At 35.8% G+C, this 17,015-nt stretch overlaps 1 protein-coding gene across 1 annotated transcript in view; it reads left to right on the top strand.

Annotated features, from left to right (window-relative positions):
• Nucleotides 1–17,015, top strand: part of LOC140153351 (polypeptide N-acetylgalactosaminyltransferase 2-like) — a 264,123-nt gene that overhangs the window by 174,755 nt on the left and 72,353 nt on the right. Inside the window, exon 7 of the mRNA XM_072176081.1 lies at nt 7,239–7,414. Coding sequence (XP_072032182.1) covers nt 7,239–7,414 — 176 coding nt within the window. The remainder of the gene's footprint in view (nt 1–7,238; nt 7,415–17,015) is intronic.

Raw genomic sequence — 17,015 nt, 5'->3', positions numbered from 1 at the left:
TGTCAGCAAAGCAACAAGCGTCACAACACTATAAAACCAGCGTAAGGCTCTTCATAAATCCGCTACTTGATATGAGCAACCTCTCAAGAGCACTATGAGTCTTTTGTGTAATCGTGTAAAGATATGGCAAGGAATATGCACAGATCATTATTGAAGTAATAAGACGGCTTTCTTATCAAAATATCCATGTCGTGAGTGAAATCCAATATATTTGTTTTCTGTTTTGAGCAAAATGGAAGTACAGCTTGTTACTCAGAATAAGTCATTTGTTGGGCAAAATAAGTTTTGTTTTGTTTTTGATTTTATATTCAATTCCCATTTGTCAGGCTACATTGTGTAACAAAACTCCCATAGCAATTGTTCATTTTGCAGAAAATAGTTAAGTATAGAAGAATTATCTTAGCATCAACTACCAAAACACCTGATTCATGGGGCTATTCCAGTTGAAATGCATATACCCTCTATGGAAGACATGATTATAATCTCCCACACAGGGGTGTAGATTTTAAATAGAGTCATCCCATTCTATCCATAGGGGGTGTATAGATTTCATCAGGAATAGCCCATTTACTGATTGTGTCATATCTTTTTTATATCACAGTTATATGTTATTTTTCTTACAGTTTGTCAATCCAATATTAATTGTCAACATGCTTGTTTTATGTTCAAAAAACATTGTTTCCTTGAAGGAAGTGTGTTTTCTTATTTGCTATTTGTGGAACTTTCAAGTAAATATTTTGCTTTGCATTAGTAGTTAAAAGAAAAATGACTTGGATAACAATAATGAGAATGTAATAATCAATGGTACCTTGGTTTGTATATTGTATTTAGAGAAATGATATTATAATATCATAATATAATTTGTGTGTGTGTGCTTCTATTTTCACTGTTAGTTGTATAAATTTAAACTCATAAAGATGGATACACTGGGACTATGGTTGTAAAACCCTTTCTCTTTCTCTGTGTACCACCCAATGACAAGACAGATGACAGACATGCAACAGGGAGAGAGACAACACAGGGGGAGTGAAAGACAGCAACAGAAATAGAGACGGAGAGAAAGGGACATGGATAGAGAGACAAGACAGAGACAAGACAAAAATGACCAAGAGACAAGACAGAGAGAAAGACAGAGAGGGAGAGAGAGGAGTGAGCCGGGGGAGTGAGAGGGCAACAGAAATAGAGACAGAGAGAAAGGGACATGGATAGAGAGACAAGACAGAGACAAGACAAAGATGACCAAGAGACAAGACAGAGAGAACGATAAGGATTGAGAGGGGATGTTATTGTCACCATCAGTTCTACTAACGGTTGTTGCTTCAGAAGTAATCAAAATAATCACTAAATTACCAGGGAAGAGGTATCAATAGAAATAATAGCAGCAATACCCAAATGATCGCAAGTGATACTCTAGTCAGGAACAGATTGCTGATAAATGTGTATTCATTCAGTAGGGAATAGACATCATACAAAACAATATGTCAAGCTCACAATAACACAACTGCATAGATTAACTGCTGGGATATTTCCCTGGTGACCCAGTAGTTTCCGCAAATCAAATTGAGATGGCAAATTTCAGTATTGTAATACTCAAAGTATTGGACTGAAGTAATTTTTATTTTTGAGTGGGTGTTTTTCTTATATTAATACAGTGCAAACTGTGACAATATTTTGTCTTCATACCAATAACATGCATCTTTAGGATTTATAAGGATCTATAAAGTATGTTAGTCTTATCCTAACCAACATATGATACAGATATGTAATAGATTTGAGTCACAATATTTGTACCATTTGGGATATTCGCTTAAGGGTAAGATTGTTGATTATCATGCGTGATTGAAAATATAGCGAAGTATCTACAAGTTAAATTTATGAAAAGGTGTAACTATCAATGCAGTGATGTAAGTTTTCAGGCTTTTTGCTTGAATTCAGGTTTTGTGTCGGGTCCAGATTTAAGCAATTTCTTTGATTTTCAGCCTGTTTTAGGGCCATTCTGGTCATTTTCACACTGTTTTCAGGCTTATTCAGGCTTTTTGTCAAATGTGGACTTTCATCCCTGAAATGCAAGTTTATTGGTGGATATCAGGTGCAATGTATCAAAGTTTGGGCTGTTACAGACCCAGGTGCGTCACTGCCATTACAGACCCGGTTCCATCACAGCTTTAAATGTAAATACTTTGTCTTCGGTCTTGCTGACATTTTGCAACTTTTATTAACATGATTAATATCAACGATGACTTGATGCATGACATGGCTATACAATGTTTTCCACGCGGTCCCACAGATTTCACACCCACTATGATCAATTTGCAGGTCCGTGACAGACCTGGGTTCATCATGGTCTTGATCATGACACAACAGACCCGGGTCTGTCATGGACTCGTATATTTCTCATTGCAGGTGTTACAAGTTAGCAGGTGATACATTGATGGTACATTGATGATTGATAGGAATCCTAAGTTTCTAATGCTCTGTGTGCTCGCCATAGGCTTCCACATAAAAAGACTGAGTTTTGAGCTATTTCCTCAAAATGTTAAGAGCTTCCTCAAGAACCACTGAACCAATACTAGGCTTGTTTGTACTCATTTTAATGCATTTTTCATGCTGATTCCAAGGCATTGAAAATGTACATATCTGAAATTGTTGAATTTTCAAAGAAAATTTGGAACTTGTCATTTGCAGTTGATACCTGTGCAGAGAAAGTTAAGGATAAATATATCTTATATCTACTCAGTTATTGGTACATGAGGGTTGAATGATGCAATATTTATCTTGGAGAAAGAATAATATCAACAGTAAAAACAAATGTCTAAATCAACAATTGATGTTAATGTCAATAAAACTACAGATGCAGTTTTGTTTGTAGACGGCAAAATCACATATCCAATTGCAGACAAATTACCAGGCTAATGTAAGTTGCAATGAAGTTAAAAAACTCTTATGACATTCTCGCTGACTAAATAGTTGCCCTCCCCAATGACGCAATGTTGATCAAAGATAAATGAAACAAACACTCCATTGGGCTATTCCATCTGAAGTCCATATACCCCCTTTGGAAGACATGACCTTAATCTCCCTCACAGGGAGTGTTAATTTCAAATGGAGTTACCTGAAGGGGTGACTCCATTTGAAATTCACACCCCCCTGTGTGGGAGATTAAGGTCAAGTCTTCCATAGGGGGTGTACGGTTTTCAAGTGGAATAGCCCATTTAAGCTGCTGTTGTGACAGGAAATTTGGTGTAAGTTACAATAATGTGTGGGATGAAAAATGTGTTGTCATTCTGTTCCTACTGTGCTTCGGTCAAAGAACCCTGTGTTATTTCCCATACATTGCTGACCGTCTTGAGACTGCCATGGTCAAGGAACGCAATGTAATTTCCTATACTATTGTCACTGCCATGGTCAAGGACTGCTTTATTTCCCGTACATTGCTGACCGGCTAGCTAGGGACCACCGTCATAAACTTATTTGGTCAATTGTGAAATTTAGATATGGGTAGTTGATAATTTTGTTTGATAAAACAGAGGTAGCCAATTTGGTTCATAATAAACACATGTACTGTAGCCAAGGAGGAGATGGGATGTTGATACGTTTGTATTTATATAAATTTGGGAGCAGCTAAGAGAAGGCTTACTAATTTGGATGTACTCTCGTAGTGATACGGCTATATGTTCAGAATGATCGAAGTAAGAACAGTTTTTTTGGATTGGGATGTCCATTGAATGATTATTTATACAACAAATCTACCCCGAATCTAAAATACACTGATCTTTTACTTTCATCAGTGAATGCACAGCTGGAGTTATAAACAATAAAGTGAAGCTTGTGAAAGTACAGATGTCTTTATACCATTAACAATTAGAATCTATTTCTGAATAATGTCATTATTATAATAATAATGATACAAGCAATTTATATAGCCCATTTACAAGCCTCAATGCGCTTTACAGTAACTACAAACTAAATTACAGTAACTAGAGTCCAATGTATAAGAGAGTGAAATTAAACCTAAAATGTTCACTATAAGAGGTGGGTTCAACCTTTATGGACCTCAGGGGTGCTTGCATCGTTATTACTAGCGAGAAACATCCCACCACCGCGTCCTTTATCATATGGGTATCTATCCTGCAATGGTGGGAATCGGTTATGCATTGTTCCCTATTAACAAGATACACCACACATCAATGGGGCCATGATCGAAACAGTTGTGGTAGTGTGTCGTGTCATGTTGGCTCCAATCGCCAAGCATGCTGTGCAGGATAAACTTGGTGGGGACCATCAAAATCTTTTGCTACATCTTTCGTAACATAAAAATCGTCCCAACTTAGTGGAGAAGTATTCCTTTACAAAATGTCAGTATGATAACAGTCAATGTCTATGTTGACGATATACTCGTAAATGTAAATTGGTTTTGTATTATCTTGCTTATCTTATGGTGTTTAATATATTGCTTCAGGTATTTTATTTGTTAATTAAATCAACTCACATGGTGCTGGTCACGCTCTCTTTATATCTTTGATTTGATATTTGAAACTATGTGCTTTGATCTTTTATAATGTTTTTGCTTGTGTCAGATATATGCGTGTTATTATCATGTTTAAGTTAAGTATATCTGTATTTGTAGCTTAAGGTATTTTATTTGTTCAGCGCCCAGAGGCTGTCAGCGTTGGGCGCTATATTAAGTCTCTCTTATTATTATTATTATTATTATTAAATTGGATGTAGACAACTAGTTATTACTAACTTTTGTTTATTCAAAATACTATTTTTTTGTCAGAATAAGCTTCACCGCCCACATTTGCGTGGGTTGCATATGGCCTGTGGGCAGCAGGTTGGCCACACCTGCAGTATAACATCTGATAATGATAAAAGCAAAACAATCAAACATGAAACACAATCTAAATGCAATTGAATTATAATGCAGTTATTTTAATTTGTTACCTAGCAAATAGTAGAAACAGTGAATAGATTCATCAGGTTTGTACTTCAAATCAAATAACAATAATTGCTTGGCAACAGTAAGTTTTTACTTATTAATATGTTGTCCATCTCATCGGAGGACTTCCATCAGATCTGAGCATCTGATCTACTTTCATGTGAAACTGACTTCCAGTTGTGTGCAGTTCTATTTTAGTGGGTCATATACATGACTTTTGAAATAAGTGCCTTCCCTCTATTCATGGTTGTTGTCCCCTTCGGATCTCCATCGCTTCCTGTACTTCTCTAGACTTTCTGACATGCTCCATGTCAAGTATCTTGATGATATGATTTGCCTCTGCAACATGATCAGATATGGCTGACTTAGTTTGTTCTTGCTCGGATGCCCTGCATTCTGACCAAGTAAACTTTTCCATGTTTGCTTTCTTAACTTCTGCTTGATGTTCCACAAGCCTTATCCCAAACATGCGAGAGGTCTCACCAACATAACTGAGATCGCAGTTTTGGCAGCCGATCTCATATATACAATTCCCTGTCTTTAGCTTATCTCTCTTGTCGTTAGGGTGGACCAGTATTGGGGTGGACCACCTGAAGCAAGTACTCTAACCACTAGGCCACACTCTCCCACATAGGAGAGTCAAATGAAATGTTAGTTAGATTTCTTGTGTGTATCTATTTGGAATCTTAATGGGATTGTCAGCATATGTTAAGGTGGTTCTGGACCCATTTTGGAAGTGCTCTATTTATGGTTTAAACATATTAATTGAGTAGGGCAGAGAACACTGATCCATATGCCTTTTGTTTGAAGCTAATCGGACATACGGTTTTCATAATACATACATTTTAAATGTCTTTGAATTGTATTGTTTTTATCAATAATCAATACAGTTAATGAGCTAATATGACTTGAAAGTGCTCATTAATATGTAATTTTTGCCAATATTTTGCTAAAATCCAATGCATAAATGTTTATAACATTTTTATTTAACAGAATATTGGTTTCAAACTTGGTCAAAGTGTTCCTAATGACTTCCAGATAATTTATGCATAATTAATGAGCTAGCCGCCCTAATTTGCATAATTAATTAGCATTTATGCAAATTAGCTCATTAATTATGCAAATATGCAAATGAGGGGGCGGCTTCACTATATAATACATTAGAACATATTAGAAACACTTTGACCAAGTTTCAGGGCAAAAGTATGCAAAATAAAAGTACCATGAACATTTATGCATTGATTTTAGCAAAATATTGGCAAAAATTACATATTAATGAGCCTTTACAGTCTTTTTAGCTCATTAACTATATTGATTATTGATAAAAACAATAAGATACAAAGAAAATATAATTTGATGTAGTATAGAAACCGTATGTCCGAGTTGTTTCAGACAAAAGGCATATTGATCAGTGTACTTTACCCTACTCAATTAATCTGTTTAAAACATGCTCAAAGCATTTCCTTATTTCTAGAAAATGCATCCAATACCACCTTAATTGTGCCAACTGTGCTGGATTCATTATAATGCAAATTGGTTTTCCTTGAGAAATGATTTTAATTTGCTGAACTCAATATCGTTTTAGTAATGGGGTAGCATAAGTCTTTCTTGTCGCATCGCTGTATTAGAAGATACACAGAAATTGCAAAACAACAAACCAATCAAACACACAATCAATCAAAAAACAAACGAGACCTGCTGCCACAAATCAGGATGAAGTTGGGAAATTATGATTTGGCGATATGTCCAAATTTAAAATGTTCAGATTGTTCATTTGACTAACACTTCCCCCTAAAAACACTTTTTTACATTAGGTCAACAGATAATGCAATTCAATGTTATAGCAAGGCGAATGTGGTACATCTGTAGAAAACTACCTATCCAAGCACATTTTTCGACCAAAATGTAGGTTTTAAAAGTCAAAACCTCAAGTGTTCCTTACAATATTTTTCAAATTTTATGTCATTAAATGAAAGAGCACACTTATATTGTCCATATACTAGCTTCGTTAGAATGAGCAATGGCCAATTCTCTTTAAATTGCAAATGTTGTGCAACAAGTTACTGATTTTGCCTGTTTTGTCATACGGTTGAAATTCAATGAACTATGACTTTGCTAAAGAGTGCTTACAAACGGGATGATATGATGCAGTGGTACATGGCAAAAGTAAAACATACAATATTAAAATAAGTCAGAAAATGTGTATTTCCTGTTTCCTGCAATCAGGCTATTCTTGGTCTATTGTAGTAAAATAGAAATAAATAAATGAATGTTTTGTTTTTGTTTTTTTCCCTTGCAGGATTATCGTGCTGTTGTTAGTCCAATTATCGATGTTATCAACATGGATAACTTCAACTATGTGGCAGCATCAGCAGATTTGAAGGGTGGTTTTGATTGGAATCTAGTCTTCAAATGGGATTATATGACACCAGCAGAAAGGAATAGTAGAAGAAATAATCCTATAGCACCAATTAGGTAAGAAAATAATTCAATGGGCTACACATGGGACATCAGGCCTGTAATTGATGTAGACCCCTGTCCCATGTGTAGCTCCATAGTCTTCAAATGGATTATATGACACCTATAGAAAGGAAAAGTAGAAGAAATAATCCTATAGCACCAATTAGGTAAGAGACCAATTCAATGGGGCTACACGTGGGACATCAGGCTTGCATTAATGTAGACCCCTGTCCCATGTGTAGCTCCATAGTCTTCAAATTGATTATATGATACCTATAGAAAGGAAAAGTAGGAGAAATAATCCTATAGCACCAATTAGGTAAGAGAGCAATTCAATGGGGCTACACATGGGACATCTGCAGGCCTGTAATTGATGTAGAGTCCTGTCCCACGTGTAGCTCCGTAGTCTTCAAATGGATTATATGACACCTATAGAAAGGAAAAGTAGAAGAAACAATTCCATAACACCAATTAGGTAAGAGAACAATTCATTGGGGTTACACATGGGACATCAGGCCTGCATTAATGTAGACCCCTGTCCCATGTGTAGCTCCGTAGTCTCCAAATGGATTATATGACACCTATAGAAAGAAAAAGTAGAAGAAACAATCCTATTGCACCAATTAGGTAAGAGAACAATTCATTGGGGCTACACATGGGACATCAGGCCTGTAATTGATGTAGACCTCATGTCCCATGTGGAGCTCCAAAGTCTTCAAATGGATTATATGACACCAGCAGAAAGGAAGAGTAGAAGAAATAATCGTATAGCACCCATTAGGTAAGGAAATAATTCAATGGGGCTATGGGACACCAGGTCTGAATGAATGCACTTTAAGGCCAAGAAAAAAAGAATGTATGTCTCAGACACCCGCGTGCATTGCTATGTGAAATCCAATTTAGCACTGCGCGTTGGCCATTTTTTTGTGTTTTTTTTTGCCCCTATGTTCATTTTTTCAGTATCGTATAGCGATCCAAGTTTGTCTTCTTTGAAGTTTGGTTGTTGTGTTTTGTACACATTTTGCCATGATTGTCAAAGAGACAAAACTATTCATTGTATATATTATATTACTATATGTTTCTGTATTTGAATATCAAAAAGTACATAAATATTGTGCCTTGACTGTAAAAAAATAATAAATAAAAATATCGCACATCGCATAGCTCATATTCTTAAAAAAATAAAAAAACGCATAGCACTCAGCTTTTTTACCAAATGTGTCTGAGGCATACTTTATTTTTTATTTGGCCTAATGTGTACTTCCATGCAAAATATCAGTCTTTCTTACTTTTCATGCCTGATGAGACAAGTGTTGATGCAAGGTTCTTTTTTCCATCAAGATGTACACTTAACACAGTTTTGGGTGATATATGCAACTCTTTGATCCAGTCAACCAATTGATCTTTAGTTTTGCTTGATCTAATTACGTTTCCACTGTGTTTGTGTCAATACTTCTAGCAAACAAAAATATCAGATATGTCTGCCAGTCTGTATCAGATAATGAAAGTGCTTGTGACTATGCTGTACTTTTCCAATCCTTGCAATTATTTGGTTAGAGCTGTGACAAATTAATGATAGGAGCAAGCTACAGGTGCTTTATAAATGCACGAAACAATTTGAGTTTGTGGGTGGTAAAGTGCCTACTGCAGATATTGCTGTCTACTGTAGATAGCACTTCTGATGCATATTGCTGTCTACTGTAGATAGGACTTCTAATGCATATTGCTGTCTACTCTAGATAGCACTTATGATGCATATTGCTGTCTACTGTAGATAGCACTTCTAATGCATATTGCTGTCTACTGTAGATAGAACTTCAAATGCATTTAGCTGTCTGCTGTAGATATTATTTCTGATGCATATTGCCATCTTCTGTAGATAGCACTTCTGATAGATATTGCTGTCTACTGTAGATATGACTTCTAATGCATATTGTTGTCTACTGTAGATAGCACTTCTAATGCATATTGCTATCTACTGTAGATAGCACTCACTTCTAATGCACATTGCTGTCTACTGTAGATAGTACTTCTGATGTATATTGCTGTCTACTGTAGATAGCACTTATGCATATTGTTGTCTACTGTAGATAGCACTTCTAATGCATATTGCTGTCTACTGTAGATAGGACTTCTAATGCATATTGCTCTCTACTGTAGATAGCACTTTTAATGCATATTGCAGTCTACTGTAGTTATCTTCTGAAGTATACTGCTATCTTCTGTAGATAGCACTTCTGATAGATATTGCTGTCTACTGTAGATATGACTTCTAATGCATATTGTTGTCTACTGTAGATAGCACTTCTAATGCATATTGCTATCTACTGTAGATAGCACTTCTAATGCACATTGCTGTCTACTGTAGATAGTACTTCTGATGTATATTGCTGTCTACTGTAGATAGCACTTCTTATGCATATTGTTGTCTACTGTAGATAGCACTTCTGATGCATATTGCTGTCTTCTGCAGATAGCACTTCTGATAAATATTGCTGTCTACTGTAGATATGACTTCTAAAACATATTGCTATCTACTGTATATAAAACTTCTAATGCACACTGCTGTCTACTGTAGATAGTACTTCTGATGCATATTGCTGTCTACTGTAGATAGCACTTCTAATGCATATTGTTGTCTACTGTAGATAGCACTTCTAATGTATATTGCTGTCTACTGTAGATAGCACTTTTAATGCATATTGCTGTCTACTGTAGATAGTACTTCTAATGCATATTGCTGTCTACTGTAGATAGGACTTCTAATGCATATTGCTGTCTACTCTAGATAGCACTTCTAATGCATATTGCTCTCTACTTTAGATAGCACTTCTAATGCATATTGTTGTCTACTCTAGATAGCACTTCTAATGTATATTGCTGTCTACTGTAGATAGCACTTCTAATGCATATTGCTGTCTATTGTAGATATGACTTCTAATACATATTGCTATCTACTGTATATATCACTTCTAATGCACATTGCTGTCTACTATAGATAATACTTCTGATGCATATTGCTGTCTACTGTAGATAGCACTTCTAATGCATATTGTTGTCTACTGTAGATAGCACTTCTAATGTATATTGCTGTCTACTGTAGATAGCACTTCTAATGCATATTGCTGTCTACTGTAGATAGTACTTCTAATGCATATTGCTGTCTACTGTAGATAGGACTTCTAATGCATATTGCTGTCTACTCTAGATAGCACTTCTAATGCATATTGCTCTCTACTTTAGAAAGCACTTCTGATGCATATTGCAATTTAGTGTTGATAACACTTTAGATCTACCTCTATATTGTTATATTCTATAGAGTGCTTCTAATGCATATTGCTATCTACTGTATATAGCACTTCTGATGCTTATTGCTATCTACTGTAGTTGGTCTTTTTGATGTGTATTGCTATCTATTAATCAACTGTAGACAAACTTCTGATGTCTGATAAATATTGCTATTTACTCAAGATAGCACTTATGAAGCAAATTGCTATCTACTGTAGATAGCACTTCTGATGTATTATAATTCTGTGTATCTTTTAAATGTAAATAACACCTGTGATAAATTTTGCTATCTACTGTAGACAGCACATGTGATAAATTTTGCTATCTACTGTAGACAGCACTTCTTGCGCATGTTGCATTCTACTGATATAATAGTCATGATAGTTACTTAAGACGCCACTACCCATGTCTTTTGTACAATGCATTTGCTAGAATGTGTATGGTATCTTTAATAGATAGCACTGCATATTATACAACATACCAAACATTTAGTGTGCTCACCCATAGCAAGTAATTAACCATGAGCATTGAAGAGGCTTTTGAGTATTCGAATACTTAACCACGAATGTCAATGCACTGAAGGCGAGTCATTAAGTATGACTGAAACAAGAGCCCGTTCCACCCATACTTACATGTGGAATTTGATTTAAAGCATTCTAGCATTGAAAGCATGTGGTTTTAACCAGTGTAATGGCTGGTAACTCTGGTTGGTTTGCTTGCTATTCTGTATGTTGAAAAATACACATGCTAATAAGCTCCACAATGTCAGGCACCACTTGACTTGGTTTTTAAATAAGTCACAGAGCCCTTTATTCAACTTGTGTCATGCTAAGCTAGAGTAACTGTAAAAGTGAAAGAAAATGTTTTTTTTTTAAATAATTATATATTTTTGTTGTTAAACTTGTCAGATAGAAGGATACAAAAACACTTGTTTATTGTTTTTATGAATACCAAGTGAACAGGTATACCTGGGGTATGTTTTACAAAAACCTTAAGATCAAACTTTTTAATTAATTAACCACATGTAAGCCCTATTAAAGCAATCGCAAGGTTTTGTGAAACTGGCCCTGATTCTTGAAGTTAACCAAACCCATAACAGAATTATGCCATCTGTTCGTTTTTGTCTTTACGTTTCTTCATGAAAATGCTACATTTTCAGGGATAAAATTGAGTGACATTTGTATGCATGAAGAAAGAAAGTGCATCACTTGGCACTGCTAGGTTATTATTGAGTTGACGGCAGCAGCTCATGTTTGTGTATTGATTTCAATAAAAGTTGTTGTGCTGTAATTTAAATATTGGTAGTTTTCACACATTGTCAAAGATCATAAGATTACAGACTCCTAAGTTAGCCAGCTCTAAGGTGATGGGGGGAAACCCTTGTTTTATGTGCCTAATCTATCTAGATTGTATGAAACTTGTATGAAATTAAATGTGTGGCCAAGATAATTTATTTTGACAGAAATGTTTGAGAAAATTCAGAATTTTGAAAATATGTTTTAGTCATTTAGCCTCTTCCAGGGGAAAAAGGGGAAAAATCATATCCGACCGACCCTACGTGGCAAGTCTGTTCACCTATAGAACAAGTGGTTTTTTTCATTGCCTAAGCGTGCACTTGTAAATATGAGATGTTTAAACAGCTGCACTGTCAATATCCCTTTACAAAATCAACACTACGTTGGCATGTGAACAATTAAAATGCTTTTGTAACTCAAATTTTTAATCATTAAAATTGTCTGTTAGGTAAAATATTAGTAATACTTGTCAGATGATCATATTTATTCATCAGTAATACAGAGGCTCAGACAGAAAAGTTTTGCAGTGTTAAAGTATGCATTTAATGAATATTGGATTACTTTAAAACCATCACATAAATACTAAGCACAAAAAGTATCCAAACACTTAAAACAAACACCGTTTCTTAAAGACACTAAAATTAAATCGCAAAATAAAGTTTTTGATAGATTGAAAATTGTGCGTATTTGCGTAAATTCTGCGTTCTTTGATACCTCATTTGGCACGATGTGAAAAGCTATACGCATTTGAATTACAAATGGTAGAGTTTCAAAAGTGACAAATTTGGATAATTCCTCTTTCAAGGTAATTGCCGCTGCCTTTGTTACAACCAAAAATACCCTTTGTTTGTGTAAAAAGCTGAGAGGTTTTGCACAATGCTCTCAATTACTTATAAAAGAAAGTCATTTTCCACATTGTTTAATATCATAGTCAGTAAACCTAAGTTCCTGGAAATCTTATGTTGCCGAGCAATATGAATGTAGCTTTCACCAGTTGGTGTATTTTGTCATCAGCTTATACCTGATTAACTCTCTCCACGCGGGTGTGGACTGCAAACGACAAGTTTCAAAAAAATTTAATTAAAAAATGTCAGAATTGTAAAGTTTCATGACCATATTTGGAAGCAGCATGTAAAATGCATTAAGATGAGTACAAACAAGCCTAGTATTGGTTCAGTGGTTCTTCTCTCTTGAGAAAATTTTGAGAAAATATCTCAAAACTTGGGACTTTTTATGTTGAATGAAGCCTATGGCTAGCACGAAGAATATTAACTCACCACACAAAGGCACCAAGAGTCCACAACCCATTGTAAAACCCCAGCAGCATCCTGCCGCTGATTTGTGTAAATTTCCTTTTTCCTAGGGAGAGAGAAATACCTGATGTCATATCAATATATATTTGTTTTAAACACAAAAGTTAGATTGACTGATTTCTGACTTATGTATGCAGAGCTCTATGTTATTTCCTAATGTTGTTTTGTATCCCAATGGTATTGATATTTAGTTAATCATTGTCATTCCTGACTGGCACTCTGCTGAGACTAGTGGGATGGGATATTGATTGTTTGATCAAGACAATAAAACCTATAAGAAAAAAAGATAATTTTTCCTGTTTAAGCGACAACTGACCCATTTTGCTTGGCCACCTCTCGGATTCTGTTGAGACTATAGGGACCGCACATTGATCATGCATTTAATATGCCTTAGTAGATATCTAATATGCCTTAATACAATGGGGAAAGTGTTTAATATTGTTGATGAAACATTGCATGCAGCCAATTGGTCTCTGTTTGAATGGCAGTTCCTCCCTTGAGTGTGTCTTGATAGTCTAGCTCCTTGGATGGTGATAGTACTGCTAAAGGCTGATAAGTCTAAATCCAGAGTCATATAGCCTTTGGTGTAGCATGGATAGACATGGAGACATTGATTTGTGAGAGAGAGGGAATGGATTTCTTGTGGTTGCTGTATGAGGTGGTTCATTGTAGTGCATAGCTATGGTATGTGGGTATCTGTCCTTCCTTGTGTTAGGGGTGTGTGTGTGTAGCTATGTCTAAAGTCGTGTCCACAAGGTCGGACATAAGTGAGTTATTACCGGTAATAAGTGACATACAACAGGTAATAGTGACTTATTACTGGTAATAAGTGATTTAAGTCCGACCATGTGAGCACGACTTGTAACAGGTAAAATACCCTTGTATCACATGAATAGACAGAAACAATGATTTTATGAGAGATTTTGGATTTCACATGATTAGCATATGAGATGTGTTGGCAGATCTGTGATGCTTGTAATTTTCTTGTAAAGGTGAATGTTTGCAATGGGTTGTGGGTGTGTGAGGGGTGTGTGTCTGCAGGGGTGTGTTAGTAAACACTGGCAAACAAGGACACATATTAGAAACCTCTGATAGCAACAATGGATATCCATGGTTTCTAGACCTTGTTTCCAGATGTTAAACTGTTTCTTTTGGCTTTTTGGACCCATTTTACTTGATCACCTCACTGATTCTGTTGAAACTATAGGGACAGCACAGTGACCATTTAATATAGCTTAGTAGATAGGGATGGCCATATGTTTAATATGCCTTAATACAGAGGGGAAAGTGTTTAATATTGTTGATGAAACATTGCATCCATCCAATTGGTCTCTGTTTGAATGGCAGTTCCTCCCTTGAGTGTGTCTTGATCGAGTCTAGCTCCCTGGATGGTGATAGAAATTTCTAATACTAGAGTCAAATAGCCCTTGGTATAGCATGGATAGACATTGGGACATTGATTTTGTGATAGAGAATGGATTTCTTGTGGTTGCCATATGAGATGGCTCAATATGATGACAAATCTATGGTACTTGTGTGTTTGTGCAAGTGTGTATGTGTGAGGGGTGTGCATTGGTGTTTGCCTGCATATGAGGACACACATGAGACTGTTCACATTTAAACTGTGGACCTACTTGCAAATGAGTACTGTTCACAGAAGTCTGCAATAGGTCGCAATTGCATGCCAAATTCATTTTAGCGATATGTCTCCTATTGTGCATTCAAAATACCAACTATAATACACACAAAAAAATCTGCCATTTCGGTCCTTGATATGTTGAGTAAACATCATTTCAGATGTCCTCAGTATGATCCGCAGTTGCTAGGGTAAGATGGTAGGGTAGTGTTCTGGGGTGTATATGTGTGTGTGTCATTTATTTGAAATCAAATATGGTACACATCAAACAAGACAAGTGAGTGAGAGGAAGTTCAGTAAACACTAGGAGATTGACCAGGACAGATAAAGAATTAGCAAAGCAAATTGTATTAGCATTTGAAATCAGTGGATCAACGGACATCATTTGTAATGCACTGAAAATGATCATTCTTTGCCAGGGGTTTAAAGAAAAGAGTCAAGAACATATCTGGAAAATCTTGATCATGATAGGTACAGAATTAGCAAAGCAAATGTTATTAGCATTTGAAATCAGTGGATCAATGTACATCATTTGTAATGATCATTCTTTGCAAAAGTTTTAAAGGAAAGTATCAAGAAATAAAATTTGCAGTGTTGCATACATGTAGTCTGTTCAAATGTAGATAAAAATCAGTCACATTAAAATTGCAGACTGCAGGCGACAAAAAAACAACATACATCACTGCCATTTTTTGGTCAAAATTGATTGATTTTGACTGGAAAATGTGAGGGAAGTGAGTGAAAATATTTTGTTTGTTTTTAGGGACATTTGAAAAAAAAGAAGGAAAAAAAGTGCCCAACCAACCAACCCACCCTACTAGAAAAGTCTGTCCGCTCGAGGTGTTTTTCCTGTCGCCTTATACATTATGTATTTGACAACATTGCATCAGTTTAACTCATGTTGATGGGTACCTTTTCTATTATAAATGTAATATTGAAGGTCATTGGCTCCTAGGTTAAAGATACGTCACTGAAAACTTGATATGTTGTGGACGATCGGTCAGTGGTAAAAGTAAGTGTTATAGAAAGGTTAGGGAAATCTTTTATCTGTTAGTAAATACCCTAGAGCATTTGTCAATTCATATTTGATAGAGCTGGATGCCTGGGCTGGATGTAGTACTTATTCGCCATCTCTTTTACATGTGTCTATTGAGAGTGTAGTAAGTGTCAATCATATATACAAATAGGATGGTTCCCAGTGGCTTTAGTCTCTCACCACTGTCTGATATTATTGCTGCAAGCCACCTAATTCATACAATTAGGCTGCTTCAAAGGGATGAGACCCAAAGAGTACCAACTCAAAATTGCCCTGTTTGTAATGTTTATGGTAAATCTGCCATTTTTGTTGCTACTCACGGAGGGCAAATAGTGTACCTCCGGCATTGAGCGTTATTACAAAGGTTTGCAAGTATTCAGCGCACATTTTTTAGCACAACATGTTGCACAAATATCACAATCAACAACATACTCTTAAGTTTGCCAGGCGCATAGCAAATTAATCTGGAGGTACACAATTTGCTCTCCATGAGTGACACACAGACATTTTTTTCTCTAATAATAAAAATGCAGTAAGCATTGAAAAAAACAACCTGGCAGAGTCGGTACTCTTTGATTCTCCCTCATTCGGCTACTTTCAAAGACCGTCTGCTGTACCTTTCTAAAAATTGGGCTAATTTTGGCAAGTGTTACTCACAGAATGGCAGTCTTAGGTTACTTTTTATGTTGCACTTTTGCACTTGGAAAATGTTTTTATGGTTATTTTGGTGATTGCTCACAAACAAAAGTGTATTATTTTAATCAAGTAGTCATTTGCCCAGTTGGGAGATTTAATATTTGGCTTTTAGGTACTTTTTCCTCTGCCTGCTAGTATGCTGGCTGCAGGCTTGCTGTGGTACCGACCTCATTGCTGGTCTGAAAACCTTTAGCAAGTGTTTTGTGACTATGTTATATATCATCCACTAAATAGAAGAAAGTTTTAATCAAGTTGTTATCCACTTAATTGTGTGAAAAAGTTTCAGGTTCAGTAAAAGTGTTCAATCGGTATGATTTTAGGCGTTTTTGTCTCTGCCTGGAAAGTATTGGGC

Source organism: Amphiura filiformis, chromosome 5 (assembly GCF_039555335.1).
Source record: "Amphiura filiformis chromosome 5, Afil_fr2py, whole genome shotgun sequence".
In the NCBI taxonomy this organism is placed as follows: domain Eukaryota; kingdom Metazoa; phylum Echinodermata; class Ophiuroidea; order Amphilepidida; family Amphiuridae; genus Amphiura; species Amphiura filiformis.
This window is presented reverse-complemented; position numbering and strand designations above follow the sequence as displayed.